The 18,187-nt window shown below is 43.0% G+C and overlaps 1 protein-coding gene across 5 annotated transcripts in view; it reads right to left on the bottom strand.

Annotated features, from left to right (window-relative positions):
* The window catches only part of RUNX1 (RUNX family transcription factor 1), a 180,587-nt gene that overhangs the window by 49,360 nt on the left and 113,040 nt on the right, over positions 1-18,187 (bottom strand). For 3 of the 5 annotated variants that reach the window (XM_072138719.1, XM_072138722.1, XM_072138721.1), the window contains one exon: positions 1,486-1,605. In XM_072138719.1, the coding sequence (XP_071994820.1) occupies positions 1,486-1,605 (120 nt within the window). The remainder of the gene's footprint in view (positions 1-1,485; positions 1,606-18,187) is intronic. The other 2 variants (XM_072138723.1, XM_072138720.1) reach the window with 1 other exon arrangement.

Consider the following 18,187-nt stretch of genomic DNA (forward strand, 5'->3'; position numbering starts at 1 on the left):
CGGATTGTGGCGCATTGACGCCGGCTTTCACGTGACAAAAAATTGGGGGGCGTGGCCGGCAGACAACCCGACGGATTCTGAAAAAACGCGGAATTTAAAAAGCGATTTGTGTCGCAAGATCAGCACTTACGTGCAGCGGGAAGAAGAAGGTGAACTCCGACGGACCTCGGCGCTGCAGCGACACCTGCTGGATATCGGGCGCACAATCTTAGTGAATGCCGCCAATCCTCGTCGGACAACGCGCCGCGGGATCGCGACTGGACCGGGTAAGTAAATGGGGCAGATTTACTTACCCGGGCCCAGTCGCGATGCAGCGGCGCGTTCTCTGCGGTGGATTCGGGTCTTCCGGCGATTCACTAAGGCAGTTCCTCCGACGTCCACCAGGTGTCGCTGCTGTGCTGAAGAGCATCGGAACGCACTGGAGTTCACCGAGCCATCCTGGGTGAAGGTAAGCGCGTATCCCGCAACACTTTTTTTTAAAAATTCGGCGGTTTCTCCGAATCCGTCAGGTTATCGTTCGGTCACGCCCTCTGATTTCCGTCGCGTGCATGCCGGTGCCGATGAGCCACAATCCGATCGCGCGCGCCAAAAACCCGCAATACAGGGAAAGTCGTTGCAAATCGGAAATATTCAGGTAACACGTCGGGAAAAACGCGAATCGGGCCCTTAGTAAATGACCCCCAATTTGCCCCATTATATGCATTAAATTAAAAGGTGTGTAGTACTTAATTTCCCCTGCGGGAGTGCTGTGGGGAAACTGAAGACTTGTTTCTGGTGTCCCCAGTAGATCACAACTGATGGTTGGGGGTCCTAGGGACCAGATATACTGTATATATGTGAGAATCCACTACGCCCCGAGTACACACCTGCCCCGATTTTCACAACAAAGCGAGCAGGATACGTGTCTAAACCAAGAAAATGCAGACAGGAGTCTGTTCCCGCAATTAGCTGATGTAGAGTAACAAGGCGTCCATTGTCTTCCTCTACTTCTCATATACATATAGGAGTAAAAACAATAGATGCATCTGGGTACTTGGCACAGGAGCAGGCGTTCCAATGGAAAAAGATGCCAGTGCCAACCTGGAGCCGGGTAATCCAGAGTTATAAATCATACATGAGGTATAGCTAGAACGCAATCCTCTGATGTGTATATAAAAGCAAAATAAACATCCTGCAATATTCAGCCGCAATAAAGCTTGTTGGATGGCGTTTAAAGGGATAAACCATTGATCAATGTTTGACTGGTGAGAGTCCACCAATCATCAGAAAGACACATAAGTTCAATGGACCCTTCATTCTGCTGATGGTCTTCCATCACGATTGTCTACACCATTCATGACTTTATCATTCTCAATAAAAAGTTTAACTCATCTCCGCGTTCTATAGAATCAGTGGGGATCGGGGAGGATCTTGTTGTGCTATAACATGGCAGCTCCCAACACATAAAAGTATCACGTACAAAATACACAATACGTAAGAATTTACATTCAATTGTCTTACGTCTTGGTTCCCGAGGTCCGTCCACTGTGATCTTGATGGCTCGATGGTAGGTGGCCACTTGAGGAGGGTTGGTGAAGACTGTGATGGTGAGAGTGAAGCTCTTCCCTGCAAATGAAGACAAAAAGGTGGACGATTAGACACAAGACTTTTAGACAAAACATTTGTTTTTAAGAATTTTTAGAATAGTTTTTTGCCCCTTCTGTTGACGGGCGAGAAGATGCCCAGCATTGTCACACTGCTCCCGAGGTGCCTGTCAATGTAACAGGTCATCCTTATGTGCTTACTGGGTCTTAAACCTAGGACCTCTGATATGGAAGGTATAGTGAAGTGGGGTACAAAGAAATTATGGAGCAGTTGAGTGTTTAGGTTCCTAAATTTTACAGTATCAGATTATACAATCCCCATGTTTTGAGGACAAAACACCTGACCTTGTTTTACCTTAAATTTAACCAGAACCACTAAGTTGAGTCCTGGATTCTACAGCCACTTGGCTCAGACCCAAAGCTGCTAGAGATGAGTCGCAGACTCTACAGCCAATAGGTTAAAAGCCACTAGAGACGGGCTCTAGTCTCTACAGACTCTAAACCCAGATCCAGAGATACTAGAGATTGGTAACAGACTCTACAGCCTCTAGATCCAGAGCCACTAGACAAGAGCACAGGACTATATGGCTGCTAGACTAAGATCCAGAGCCACTAAAGATGCATCATGGACTCTATGGCCAGTAGACCCAGAGCACGAGTTACTAGAGATGAGTTCTGGACTCCACTAGACCCACAGCCAATAGACATGAGTTCTTGTCTCTACAGCCTCCAGACCTACCAGAGATGGGTAACTCACTCTACAGCCTCTAAACCCAGATCCAGAACCCCTAGACACAAGTCCCGGACTCTACAGCTGCTAGACTAAGATCCAGAGCCACTAGAGATGCATCCTGGACTCTATGGCCACTAGACCCGGAGCACGAGTTACTAGAGATGAGTTCCGGACTCTACATCTACTAGACCGAGAGCCAATAGAGATGAGTTCCGGAGTCTACTGTCACTAGACCTAGACCAAGAGCCTCTAGAGATGAATCCTGGACTCTAGACCGAGACCCACTGGAGATGGTTTCTAGTCTCTACAGACTCTAGACCCAGATCCAGAGATACTAGAGATTGGTAACAGACCTTACAACCTCTAGACCCAGAGCCACTAGACACATGTACAGGACTATGCAGCTGCTAGACTAAGATCTAGAGCCACTAGAGATGCATCCTGGACTCTATGGCCACTAGACCCAGAGCATGAGTTACCAGAGCCAATAGAGATGACTTCTAGTCTCTACAGCCTCCAGACCCAGAGCTACTAGAGATGGGTTACTCACTGTACAGCCTCTAGACCCAGATCCAGAAAACCTAGACACAAGTCCCAGACTCTATAGCTGCTAGACTAAGATCCAGAGCCCCTACAGATGCATCTAGGACTCTATGGCCACTAGACCCGGAGCTCTTAGAGAAGGGTAAAAGACTCTACAACCTCTAGACCCATATCCAGAGCTCTGAGAGATGAATGCAGCCACTGGACCCAGAGCCAGTAGAGATGAATTCTGGATCCTACAGCCACTAGATTCATACCCAGAACCACAAGAGATGAGTCCCGCACCCTACAGCTACTAGAGATAGACTAATCTGTAGAAAGTTACGGAGGAAGGCTTGGACTGATATGAGGTAGTTCAGGGGCCTTGGACGTGGTTCAATGAGAATTTGGAGCTTTGTATGAGAAAACCAGCCTGAGAAGGATTCTAGTGCTTTAGGTTATATCCTCGCATCTGTTTAACTTGTAATTGAACTTTGGTCATGTAGATAATATGGACACACCTACACAAGTCATTCCACATTCATTTTGTCTTCATTAAGTTATGTCACTATCTTCTGCTATGCAAACATCACATTAGTGAATAGGTAGCCTGAGGTAGAGGCTTATCCAATCGGAGAGCAGATTTGAAGGTTTACAAAAAGCAGAGTTTACTTTAAAGGGGCGGTGCACAAATGTAAGAAAAACATGGCTGCCTTATTTCTGGTGCAGCACCATCACTGCTTATGGATTGTGAAGCTCAACGACTAACACACAACTTGTGGATAGGTATGCAACCATGGGAACACATTTGTTTGCACTGGAGCTGTGTACCTGCAATGACAGGTCTAAATCAAGAATAGATAGACACAGGGAGCAAAGTAACACTCAACTGCAGGATCAGACTACGCACAGGGTCCACTTGTAGTCTGTAGTCAGGGAGATATATAGCTCTGCAGATGAGCTGCATACACAGAACAGAAGTTTTTAATCTTGGTGATCTTGGAGAAGACTAGATCTTCCAGTGTTTTATGGTAATTTTTCCAAATATGGATTGATGCTTCCCCTTCACACCTAGGAAATTTAGGGAACGCCCATAGGATAATATCCCTACATAATAAATAGTATAGATGATCTGTTCCATATGGCCTGAGATGCCAATCTCCTGCAGACCATGCTGGGTGGAGACATGATGTGACATTGCCCGGTGCCCTCCTCTGTGGCATGGCGCCAGGGCACAGGGATCTTTTAGATAAAGCTGATTTACATCTCGGCCCAAAATATCTGTGAGAATCATAAATATTGACATATTATCCGTGTTTGCAGAAAGGGCCGTAAGCACCAGACTGATCCTGGTTCCCATGAAGGAGGCACAAGTGAGTGACGGAGTCCGGCTTTCCAGACAAAAGATAATAAAACACCCTCACTTAAGATACAGAGCAAATAACTGGCACGAGGCTGCACACTAAGGGAGTTCTCCGACCATAATCTAAGGTAAAACACCTGAGATGTGTGATTCTTCTTACTGGAATTATATCAATTCACTGACAGCAAGCAGAGATTTTAAAAGTGTAAAATTGTAAAAGTGCAACATGATGTAGAACTTTCTATGAATTGTTTATTTATAGGTAAAATGTCACCATATTAATCTAGTGGCCCCCTTAGGATAGAATTCCCTTTCATGTGAGATCTTTCCAATTTCCCTATAACAAATCTCTTAATAATAATTCTTTATTTATACATCGCTCACAGATTACACAGCGCTGCACAGAACTTGCCAAATCAGTTCCTGTCCCCAATGGGGCTCACAATCTAATCATCCTACCAGTATGTTTTGGGAGGAAACCGGAGGACCCGGAGGAAACCCACACAAACACAGAGAGAACATACAAACTGTTTGAAGATGTTGACCTGGATGGGACTTGAACCCACGACCCTCACACCTCAGGTGTGAAGAGGCACAATGTTGTATTGTCAGGACCCGCTTTGTAGCATGTGACTGCCCCCACCTGCCTTCAGTTTGTGCTGTCTGAGACGAGAGGCTCAACTCGCCTCACGGCTGGTGCACCCTTGGAACTACAGAACCAGAGATACAGGCAGTTAAAAACATAGCGAACTGCAGATAAAAATCTAATTCCTGCATTTTATTTTTAAACTATTTGTATCTCCGGTTCTGTAGATCACAGAATCACAATCCTGGTGCAATCTGAAAGTTGAGATTCTTATCTTTAATTTGAAACCAACTTTCTAGATACTATAGAACCAAAGACTGTCTGAAATGACTCTTCCCCTGCAGCCTCTTAAAGTGACTCATCTTGGGACAAATGACTCTTCACTGCTCATTTCCAAATGACTTTGTCGGACATTTTTTTTATAGGTAAAATAGCAAGATTTCACATGTGAGAGGGAATTATAGAAAAAACATTCAATACCCTACGTGAGTAGTTCAAAGGGCTAAAATCTCGTGACAGGTTCCCTTTAAGGGTAACTCCTCATCTCTATAGGTTTAATAACATTTCCATCATAATGGCTGATCCAAAATCCTGAGAACAAAGTGACAAGAGACCCTTTAACTTCCTCCTGCGATGTGCAGGGAGTAGGTGATGCCCCCCCCATTAAAGTCAATGACCTTATGGACCCGTTCCCTTTAAGAGCTGAAGACGTCAGACCTGTCTGGCCTGAGACTCTTTTGGGAAACAAGTCACGGTGAATGAACGCAGCTCTGAAGCCCTGAAGCTTCCTATGATGTCACCTCTTCATACGGGTTAAAAACATTTTCATTGTCATCATTGTGAAAAAAAAAAATTATTTGCAACAGGCCAGGCTATTTATATCCGGAAACAAAGAAAACCCTGGGTGTGGAGGTAACAGCGGAGGCCAAAGCTACATTTTTCATGTTGAATATTTATAGTTAAAGGAGCACATGCTAAATAGATGCTAAATAAATGTGATGTGCCCAGGAGGCGGAGCCTGACTCCTGTCCTGATATTTTGAAATTCTCTATCCTGTGGTATCACTCTTACGACCTGCACTAGACTTAGCATCGTTCTGCCTGGATTTTTAACTTTAGGTGCAGAAGTCCTGATTCATGTCTACAGCTATAGCACAGGGTTAAAAAATATTAATCTTCAATATTTTTTTCTTGTATCGGCCCACATATAGAGCGGCATGGTGGCTGAGTGAGTAGCACTTATGCCTTGTAGTCCTGGGTTCAAGTCCCACCCAGGTTAACATCTGCAAAGAGTTTGCATGTTCTCTCCGTGTTTGTGTGGGTTTCCTCCGGCTCCTCCGGTTTCCTCCCACACTCCAAAATACACTGGTAGGTTGATTAGATTGTGAGCCCCATGGGGACAGGGACTGATTTGTCATGCTTTGTGTAATCTGTAGGCGCTATATAAATAAAGAAATATTATTATATATGATTGGAGGGCAACTTCTACTACTTTGGAGGACCTGGAGGTCCATACATTGCAATAGGCACCATGTAATACCTTATTTCTCCTCTGGGGGCAGTGTAGGAAAACTTGCAAGTAATGATGAGCAGGCCCGAAATGTAGGTTCGGGTTTGGCGTTCTGGCACGTTCCTCCCTGGCCAGACATATTGCCTGGTTGGCTGCTGAGCAGCCAATACAGCAAGTTGAGGCCCCTAACATCTAACCAGGGGGACATCCTGACCAATTATAGCCATGGCTAGTTGTTAGGGGTATTTATTAGCTGGTTTGGCTGCTCGGCAGTCAACCAGGCAATATGTACAAGTCGGGTCTAAGTCTTATTGCTACTGTTAAATGTAGCGCCATCCTGCGACTTTGTCACATCTCAACTACAGTTAAAGAAAATCTAAATATGGAAATGTAATACCAATTGTCTTGCGTATCAGAAATGTAATAGATGTTGTAACAAAGGCTCTGGTACCCCCATTCCCCCCATATTTAGAGGTTCTATCCCTTTATTTAGACGTGATAGTCAATGTTCTTTAAAGGTCACACTTTCGGCTAATAAGCCTGTTGCCTATAGACATGCCACTCCCCAGCCCTGAAGCAGTAGGTAGACACTTTCTTACTTTCAGAAGGACCGGAGTTTAAAGGGACGTGCGGGAAAATAGCTGCTTGCCATATAATATTCTACAATCTAAGCTCCCATGTCTTATTAGAGAAATCAGCCCTGGGCAATGACACCAGGATTACATGGAGAATTTCTGAGAGTAGTTTCTGACCTTGATTTATGTGTTTCACTTAAAACAAATAACTATGAGATCAGTGGCTCCCGGGAAGTGTTTGTGTGCGGCTCACATCCGCCTTCCGCCCCCTCCAGCTAACGGCGGCGGATCCCCTTCAGCGTTACGGGGAAAACGCCAATGTCTTTTCAGTAAGGACAATGACAAGTTTTATCTTTATTAGATACCAAATAAATTAAAAAAAATTAGAAAAATCACCTCACCTTTAAAGGGAACCTGTCACCAGGAGAGCCATTTTTAGCACTCCCCAAGTCCCCACAGAGCATAGTACATACACTGCCAAGTGGTTTTGTATTAAAAATAGGTTTTACAGAAAACAAGATATGTTATATTGTAGCTTTCATTAGCATCTGCTGTGTGACTAGGCACTCGTCCCCTGGGAGTGGCTATAGAGGAGCAGTCCCCCCCACCACCCTTGGGAAACCACTCCTCCATGTGTCCTTTTCAAATATATGAATAACTCCCCTCACTCTGGATTGGCTGTAGAGGAGCAGGGGGCGTCGCTAAGCCAAGTGATGGGTGTTTTCATATATTTGAAAAGGGCACATGGAGGAGTAGTTTCCCAAGGGGGGGGACTGCTCCTCTATAGCCACTCCCAGGGGACAAGTGACAAGTCACACAGCACATGGTATTGAGAGGTATAATGAGACTTTATTTGTCCCACAGAAATACCAAATCCACCCCTTCCGACGAATAATGTTAGGGTAAAGAAGAGATGGGCAGGGATGTCTGGCAACAATTTACTCCCTCCTGGTCATTTAGAATATAGACACACCTAGTAGAACCTACCTGTACATGTATATGGGGGTTGGTTTTGGTTGAGTGGGTACAAGTCAGGATGAATTGCTATGGGCCAAACATGGATTTAGTGAGCACCATCTGGAGATATATGCCAACTATATGTGGTGTGTACCATAATATCCACATGGATAGGGATAAGTGTCTATTATGGCACAATTCTACAAAGTTTGCTGCTTATGATCTATAGCCCAAGCTATACTATACCCAAAGGGCAAAAACTAAGTCCACTGCCATAGCACTATTATACCCTTGTACCCTACCAGGCAAGGTACTTTGCTCTCCCTTCCGGATTCACTAGGGAAAGTGATCTTCTAGGGATCTAAAATCCATTTCTGGTCGTTAGTGACAATTAGGAGTTGACTACAGTGACACGAGGAAGCAGGTGACATCATTAGGGTATGGGGTGTATGATGATGGATCAGCCCACCCAGGGAGACTCAGGGGTCACATGGACTCGAACTAGGAAACATATATAAATATATTCCAAGTTTGGAGTCATTAAAGTCTCCGCTCATCTCTGCCAACCAGAAGAGTCAATATCGTATTAGGAGAAATCTATTTTGCTCCTTCTATTATCCTCCCCTAAGTGGCGCGGGGCAGAAATGTTCCACTTTCTATTTGGTGCGCAGTCAGGAAAAAATCACTCGATGTAACCGCCGCAGATTGCTATTACTTGCAACGCAGACTTTCACTTTAGTACGCAGTGTGGCTAACCACGGAAAGATGTGGTTTATCTACCGAAGACCAAAGAAAAAGCAGAAATATTACCATTAACCACGGGAAATGTATTCAGAAGTCTCTGACACACCGCAGAATATCCGAGTATATGAAGAAATATTCACTCACTCTTTACAAGTGCCCACGTTTTTAATCTGATTTAAAGGGGATGTCCACTATGGACTGACACTTCTTTGTTAGAAGGGTCCCTGACTAAGAGTTAATCATAAAATATACAATTACTGAGATTCCCAATGCTGTAAGGGAAGCTTGGCAGGAAGTGCTCTATTTTCCTGCAGCTCCCCCGCAGTCTGAATAAAGAATTACACCATTCTAAATAATTTTATTCATGTGATGCACTGATGGTCCCAGTCCTCTATAGTTGGGAGCCTTGCTATAGACTTTGCACTGAGTCCCAAAAGTTACAAGTTAAGTCTCCGCTTAAAGGGGTTGTAGCAACTTTTGTTTATAGGGTTTATAAGGGATAACATGGTGATTGTTGTGGGTCCAACTGCTAGGACCCCCACGAGAATGGAGGTCCCATTCTCACTAAGGTTGAGAGCTGCAGGACACATGTTCTTCCCCAATCAATAATATACAATAGTTGAAAATAGCTGAGCACAGTCACCTATCTCCGGCACTACTACTCACTGTCTATTAAAGGCCAGAGATAATTGAGCGCTGTGCTCAGCTATATTCAACACTCCCATATTATTGAATAGTTTGGGACCCCCATAGGGGTTGAACCTTCAGCAATCTACGACTGTTCCCAAAAAATTGAATGGAGCACTTGTTCTTTTGATTTTTTGGGTCCCGCTCTCGTGATCTGTAAGGGTCCCAGCAGTTGGAACCTCCCCCAATCTCCACAATCCTGTGTGATCGTGGGGGGTCCCAGCAGTTGAACCCTCCGCAATCTCCGACTGTTCCCATAGAATTGAATGGAGCAGCTTTGTTCTTTTGATCTCTTGGGGTCCCGTTCTCGTAATCTGTGAGAGTCCCAGCAGTTGGATCCTCCCCAATCTCCTTGTTATCCTGTGTATATGGGATAATTTCCCAAATTGGGACAGCCAATTTTAAAACATATAACCCTTTTAAAACTTAGCTGCAATACCAGTCACTGCCTATAGCCATGAGGGGTACTGTTTCAAGAAACTAATTCTCTCTTGCAACATCATATGAATTGGTGAGAATGGGACCCCCATAGGGGTTGAACCTTCATCAATCTACGACTGTTCCCCAAAATTGAATGGAGCAGCTGTTCTTTTGATCATTTGGGGTCCTGATCTCGTCATCTGTGAGAGTCCCGGCAGTGTTGACCCTCCCCAAATCTCCACGATCCTGTGTGATCATGGGGGTCCCAGCAGTTGGACCCTCAGTAATCTCTGATTGTTCCCATAGAAATGAATGGAGCAGCTTTGTTCTTTTAATCTCTTGGGGTCCAGCTCCCGTGATCTGTGAGAGTCCCAGCAGTTGTATCCTCCCCAATCTCCTTGTTATCCTGTGTATATTGGGATAATTTCCTAAATTGGAACAACCAATTTTAAAAACATACGGTATAAAACCCTTTAAAAACTTAGCTGCAATACCAGTCACTGCCTATAGCCATGAGGGGCGCTGTTTCAAGAAACTAATTTTCTTTTGCAACATCATATGAATTAAAGACAAAACTCCAGCAGAATAAAAAAAAAGTAAATGTAAATAAATGAAAATAATAAGAAAATGGAAAAAAAATTGGAATAGAAAGTTCCATCTTCCTGGCACTAAACATGTTAATCTGCAGTAGGGTGGTCCCGGATCAAGACAAGCCGGTTTTGCCAGTAGCCTGTTGAACATGATATAAACGGTTGTAGATCTGGAAATCAGCCAATATCAGGTCACTACTCCCTGCCGAAGCAGCATGCAAAGCACGCACCTCTAAATCTCTTCCTCGGCTCTGCGTCCTGGTATTAATATAACTGGGAGAAGGGCAGATTTTTAAAAAATTTTAATTTTTTTTTTTCAGAAGTTGGTTTCAAAGTGAAGATTTATCTGGAACATGCCAACAAAATCAGTCTGTCCCCTCCGTCCCGGCAGGAACATTCTGCACGGCTTATGTTATTTATTAAAATAACTAACATAGTCATAATGCAAATAGGTCCTGGCAGCGGGAAAATACCAATATAACATCCACAACGCCTCGTAGAAAGGAAGCCGCGGAGCCAGTGAATAGAACACATGCAGCGACTCCGTCCTCAGACAACCAGGCTGTCTATTACAATTACGCTACAATTCCTTTAATCTGGATTATCGGATTTTCTGAATTATCAGAAATGTAGAAATAGGTAAAAATCCCTTGCCGAAGAAATAAAAAAATAATAGAATTACATGCAACAGGTTCTCTGGATGATTACTAGATATTTTCTTAACCTAAATTTGTGATTCAGTGAGAAAAAATGTGATTTTGTATGACAAAATGCCATTGTGTGTGACAAAATGACATTGTGACAAAATGGCATTCTGTGTGACAAAATTCCATTCTGTGCAACAAAAATATAATTACGCACAACAAATAGACATTCTGGGGCAGATTTACTTACCCATCCTGTCGCGATCCCCGAGGTGCTTTCTCCGACGAGGATGAAGTCCGTCGTGATACTTCAAGATCGTGCGTCCATTTTCCTGCATGTGTCGCTTCCCCGCTCAGGTCCCCCGGAGTTCACCTTCTTCTTCCCGGTGTATGTGAGTGCATTGTCTTGCGACACAATTTGAATCCTGTGCTTAGTCCGAATCAGTCGGGTTGTCCGTCGGCCATGCCCCCGATTTGTGTTGCATGCAAGTTTGCGCCAAAATCCGATCACGTGCGCCAAAAACCCCACTTAAGCGGACGCTTAGTAAATGTGCCCCTTTGTGTGACAAAATAACAAATTTTTATGGCAAAATGCCATTACGTGTTACAAAAATGCCATTCTGTCCCACAAAAATACATTTTCTACGACAAAGTAACATTCTGTATGACAAAATGGTATTCTGTGTGACAAAATAAGATTTTATATGACAAAATGGTATTCTGTGTGACGAAAGAACATTCTGTGTGACAAAATAGCAAATTTTTTTGACAAAATGCCATTCTGTGTGATAAAAATATCATTCTGTGCCACAAAATTAAATTTTCTACTACAAAATGCCATCCGGTGTGTCATGAATCATATTCTGTATGACAAAATCCTTTTTCCGTACAAAATAGAAGTGATATCTGTGATAATGGTTAAGTTCTTACAGGGAGTGTGAAGTAGTCTAGGACATGCCCCAGGACACACACCCTTCCCAATCATTGGTTCAGGCTGCTTCTCTTCCCCTCCCTTTCCTCTCAGCTTCCCTGGATTGGCTACTTCATGATTTGTTAAAAATGATTTTAAATTTACAGAGTTTGATTCTAATATCCACAAGGTACGGCCTCGCCATGCTGGGTCTTGTAGTCCAACAACAGCTGGTGAGACACACGTTACCAAATCCTCGACTAGAACTCCGAGCCACCGAGGAATGTGAATGTCACGGATACCACGATAAATATATAGAAATGTATAGATTACATATGTCTCAGTTACCACTAATCTAAATGTAATCTGACTGGGCAACAGGTGAATCGATTAACCTTTTATATCCTGGAAAGGAGCAATGCTAAGGAATCAAAAAGAAAAAAAAATTTAAAAAAAAAAGAAAAAAAAGCTAAAAAAAAAAAGAAAAATAAATACAAAAACAAACCAGAACATCTGTTAAACTGGAGAATTTATAGCGGAAAGGAATAGGCGGCCGACTAATATTATTAGGCTCCGGGGAACGAACCCCACCCCGGTCCATTACCAAGAAAAATAATCTTGGAAGGAAATTATAATAGACACAAATACAACTGCTGTCTTAATGGAAGTATTAAGTACTCCGCTATTTCCTACTGGGAAGTCATTGAACTTCCTATTGTCCGAATACCACACGATTTGGCAGATTCCAGAGCGGAATAAACGGAAGGCGGGAACCTGAAGACTGATATCTAGAAGCTTTCACTGTGTCACTCATGAGAGATTATTTAGTTTATTATCTTATTTTTCACCTTTTTTTACCTCACACTTTCTGTGTATGAATTTTCTGTGACTACTTTAAGACATATACACAATCGGTAGTCACCCAGACAGGAAGTGCGTTCAAACAGAGATTACTAAGAGGACCTGGACACTGTGCTATGGGGTCCATACATAGAGAGACACAGCTCGAGCCAGCTCTAGGTTATGGTGGTCTCCTTTAAGAGATTAAAGTGACACTGCTGTAAAGTATTTTGTCATAATGCGCCACCCTGCCACTTTGACTTATACTAGTGGTTGTAATTGTTAAACAGCCCATATCCCCATTCCCTGTAATAGTGGTCACGTAGGTGTCTTTCGTTTTGTGTCACCATGGCTATGGGGAAGTCATTTTCCTATGCACGTCACTTCCTGTCTGACAGATTTAACTATTTTGTTTCAGGATTGAAGACTGCAAAATGCCATTCTGTGTGACAAAATGCCATTCTGTGTGACAAAATAAAATTCTGTTTGATAAAATTATACTCCCTGTGACAAAATAAAATTTAGTTTCACAAAATGCCATTCTGTGCGGCAAAATAACAAATTTTTCTGACAAAATGCCATTCTGTGTGACACAAATATCATTCTGTGTGACAGAATTCTGTTTCTTTTCAGGTTTATAGATTATCAGCTTCGATAACTGGCAAGCCTGTCTATATTATTCTGTACAAGCTCCGTATAGCGTTTTGTAATGGCACCACATGCGTCGATGGGAGATAATCAGTTATCGTATTGCGGTTATATGTGCCGCCATATAGATGAATGCATTTTTTCATACTTTGGGAAAATATGGTGCCCATGTGGAGTCGAAAGTGGCTTGATATAATGGGGCAGATTTTACAAGCTGTCTAAGAGTAAAAATGTCCTTAGTTGCTCATGGCAACCAATTACAGCTCAGCTTTCATTTTACCAGTGCTCATGAATATTTTAAAGGGGAGCTGTAATTGGTTGCCACAGACAACTAAGAACATCCTTACTTTTAGATAGCTTGTAAAATCTGCCCCAATGTGTATGGTGACACAAATATGTACAATAGTGCCACACTATGGTGTAGATACCTCCACAGGATAACATACCGCCATATTAGTGACACTATAGAGTCACAATATGCTTTTGTGAATACAAATAAACTCTGGCGCTTGAATGGTGGTTTTAGTGACCACAGATGTGGCTTCTAGACAAAGAGAAAGAAAATGCCTCAACATTTAAATTAGTGGTTATTATGCGCCGGTCGCTCGTGTCTTGTGGGTAATGAGACAGCGTTTGTTGTGAAGCGTTACACAGACAGAGCAAACAGTCCTGCGGTGAGCGCTACACGCTTTGTTCTGTATGCTCCCACACAAAAAGCTATGGAGGAGGCAGCATTCACAGTAGGTAGAATAATGATTGTCACTCAGCTTTCCCAGAGCCCTGAAAACAGGGGTGTGGGACTTGCCTATTAGAAATCCCTACTGAAGAGGGCGCCAAAGATAGTGGTCTAAAATCCAAGTATATGGCTGTATTATATCAGCACTTCGTGTCATGTTTATTTTAGGCTAGTTGCCTTTGGCAACCAACCAGAGATCAGCTTTCATCTTTCCAGAGCAGGTTCTGAAATGAAAGCTGGGCTCTGATTTGTCAATATGGACAACAACAATGTGAGGGCCAAATTATCAAAACTATCTAACGGTAAAACTGTTTATGTTGCCCGTAGAGACCAGTTATTGCACAGTTTTTACGTCTTGAGCTGCTTGATAACTATATGGTGTGTTGGTATTATTTGAGCACCATATGGCAGCATTTTGGCACTTTAAGGGAGACTACAGCCGTAATAAAATAAATTCTAATAAGCTCCATAACTATATTCCATGTGTCAGTCTCATGGTATAAATACCACTCAACTTTCTGAATTACAGTAAATTTTCAAACACCCTTCACCATAACTAAATATGGAACCCCCAGTTTTATGCAGTTTAAGGGGGTGGAGCTTAAATTATCCCAAAATATTCTATTTGCCCCCTTTTTTTTAGCATTGAGCAAAGACCATACGGTTTGGTAGTGCGTTCCCAAACCCATGAAAGACAAAACTCCTAAGTACTGCTCTGCGCTGCATTAGTTAAAGGAAATCTACCACCTGGATGAAGGATTGTAAACCAAGCACACTGACATACTGGTGTGTGCCAACTCCGGCAGAAGCTGGTCTTCTTGTAGCTTTGTATGCCTTTGTTTTTAAGAAAAAGAGGTTTTAAAAATTATGCAGATGAGACTTCGGAGCTCCAAGCTCCATTGACATCTATAGAGTATGGAGCCCCAGAGGCTCATTTGTATAATTTGTGAAACCTTTTTATTGTAAAAACAAGGTCCTAAGAAGCTAAAAGAAAAGCTGAACCTGCCAGAGGGGGCACTCACCAGTATGTCAGTGTGCGTGGTTTACAATTCTTTATGCTGGTGGTAGATTTCCTTTAAGTGGGTGACAATAGCCCCATGTAGACTCACCCAGCTTTCCCGAACACTGAGCTACAATGAATCTGTAATAAGTTGACAGAAAAGGGACGAATCTCTCAGTTACTTTCCAATTGTTTGGCTCCTCTCAAAAGTAATAAAAAAAAGTTTAACACTAAATTCCTTGACAAACCAGACACTCCAGACATAACTCAGCAATTGTGCAAACACGGTAACAGAACATAGCAATCCATGCAGAGATATGCAAACAGCTTACACCTTAGGAAAACAGCCAGGCATTGTGCTGTAAATAAGAGAATGTCTTAGTCACCCTCAGCGAGAAGAAACGTAAGCAGCACCCATTCAATTACCCCATCAACCGAGCGCCGGAACGCTTCTCAGCAAGTGTGACTAACGCCGTGTGAGATGGCCTGGAAAAAAAAAACTCCAGGAGGTCCCTACTGCAGAGCTCATGGTCCAAAGCCGGTATCCCAATATAACTTAGCATATGAAAAGTGAAAAAAGTGGTTTATAATCTAGATTACTGCTTCTGCAAGTGCAGTGTGGGCTTATCCTCACACTGCTGTGCTCTTAGCTCTCTGCAATGAACCGTTTCCCAGCTCCCCCACTCTGCTCTGAGTCCGTTTTTAATTAAGATAATTGGGAAAATGGACAAAAACGGATGACAAACGGGTCCAAAACGCCACGTGTGACACCACCCTTAGTGTATTTGTGTTTAACCAGAAGCCTGATACATTTTTTACTCAGAGGGGTGTAGCTTACTGCACAGAGCTAAGAGCACAGCAGTGTGAGGACACTGCTGGCAAAGCTACCTGAACTATAAATCCATAAATAAAGGCCCTGCTGTTAGTAACAACATATGCAAAGGTATTATTACGCATCTCTCCAAAGCCAAAACCTAACACTGGCTGCAGAGAGCACAGAGCACAGCTGTGTGAGAACTCATCACCAATGCTACAATGCTGGAATAATCTATATTTCACGGTCCTGCTGTTAGTAACAACATATACAAAAGTATGATTACACATCTCTCCAAAGCCAAAACACTGGCTGCAGAGAGCACAGAGCACAGCTGTGTGAGAACTCATCACCAATGCAATAATGATGGAATATAAATCTATATTTCACAGTCCTGCTGTTAGTAACAACATATACAAAGGTATGATTACACATCTCTCCAAAGCCAAAGCCTAACACTGGCTGCAGAGAGCACAGAGCACATCAGTGTAAGGACACGCCCCCGTGCTACAATTTTGGGATATAAATATATATATCACAGTCCTGCTGTTAGTGACAACACACACAAAGGTATGATTACACAGATCTCCGGGGACAATACCTAACACTTGCTGCAGAGAGCACAGAGCACAGCAGTGTAAGGACACGTCCCCAGCAATACAATCCAGGAATATAAATCCATATTTCACAGTCCTGCTGCTACTAACAACATACTAAAAGGTATGATTCCAGGTCAGACAAAATTTAAAGTGTGTTTTCTATGTTTTAATCATATAAATAGTAATTTTAATTTCTTCTTCCATATTAAAGTTTCAGGCTGCTTGTGCCCCCATGACAACACCTCCTCCTCCCCAGTCACCTCATTGTTATCATAGGGCTCTATACAGTTTGATGTCTTCTACACCATAATAGAATGTTAGGGTTGGATTGTAATTTGTTGTACTTTGATCATGAAGTGTTGTCATGGGGATATGACCTGAAAATTTCTTACCTTAAACCTCTAATAAATTGGGACAGGAATAAGATATTTTATAGCATTTTCAGTCACTTTGGGCTTTAATTCTTTTAGCGAGTAGTTTAATTAAGGGAATTTTACATGTTATAGTTTTTTCGGAAACCCTCGAGTAGCGCTGTATTACGGAATTGTTAGCTTTGCAAGTCCAAGGAAGGTTTGAGCTTTATTATGAGCTCTCTTCAGAATTGATTACTCATGCCTGCGGATTTATGTCCGCCAGTCCAGGGAAGACATGACCAATCAATCTTATCCAAGGAACAGTGTTGCTGCAGCCCCATTTTTGGGACAAAATTCTAAACAGAAGTAACTAGACATAGATAAGTAACTTGGAGCAGAAGACGCTCTCACCTAGTGTCCTAATTCATAACCATAGACATCCCCTTTAAGGAACTGAATCGGCTCCAACCTCAGCATTTTATGAATATGTGCAGGGTGATTTTGTATCTGAAGCTTCCCCTTTAAGCACTGCTTGCAAATTTAAACATTTGGAGCCTGGATTTGGGGGATTTATGATAAAAAATGCACACACACAGCAGCTGAAGGCATCGTTGGTGCCGGACACATGTACTGGTTGGAACGGCGCCAGAGGAGAGACGGGTTCTGGCGTCCGCACAACAGATGCACAGGGGCCCCGGCTGGAGACCGATCATATGTTCAACGTGACACTCAATAGTAATAGGTTTTATGGATTGGGTAACATTGCTCTGTAGGACTACAAGTCCCAGCATATCTAGGCCTTCCCTAATTTCCCCAGCCTGAGGGCCCAGTATATGTGTGTGTGAGACGGTTAATTACCTAAATTAAGCGACGGCGCGCTAAGTACATAATTAAGGTGTAATAACAGCAGGTACGCCTAATCTTCTCTAAACACCTACAGGAAATATCCACTCAACTTCTGGGGAAAGAACAGGGAAATGTATCTGCAACAATTATGTGGGCGATATTTTTGGGCGCCTCACCTTCCGTAGCCCCAAGGTCCCCCTGCATATGAATGTGACAATTATACGGAGATAAGCGGCGCCACATAGTCACTGCTTATCTCTCCCTGGAGAACTGGGCTGGAGTAGTGTGACATGTAGCAGTCCTTAAAGGGATATTCTGGTCATTTAAAGTGACTGTTGAGACCCCTACACACACAAAAACAGGGGCCCCCTAGGAAGAGTTTGCATATGATCACTCCACTCATTTATATTAGGCAGAGATTCTGTCCCTCTTAGGTCGTGTTCACACATGGCGTTCTCAAACGCACTGCAACAGCTAAGGATAGGAGATTTTCCTAGTTACATTGCTGTTAACATTTGCGTTTACACA

The sequence above is a fragment of the Engystomops pustulosus genome, chromosome 2 (genome assembly GCF_040894005.1).
Source record: "Engystomops pustulosus chromosome 2, aEngPut4.maternal, whole genome shotgun sequence".
Taxonomy (NCBI): Eukaryota; Metazoa; Chordata; class Amphibia; order Anura; family Leptodactylidae; genus Engystomops; species Engystomops pustulosus.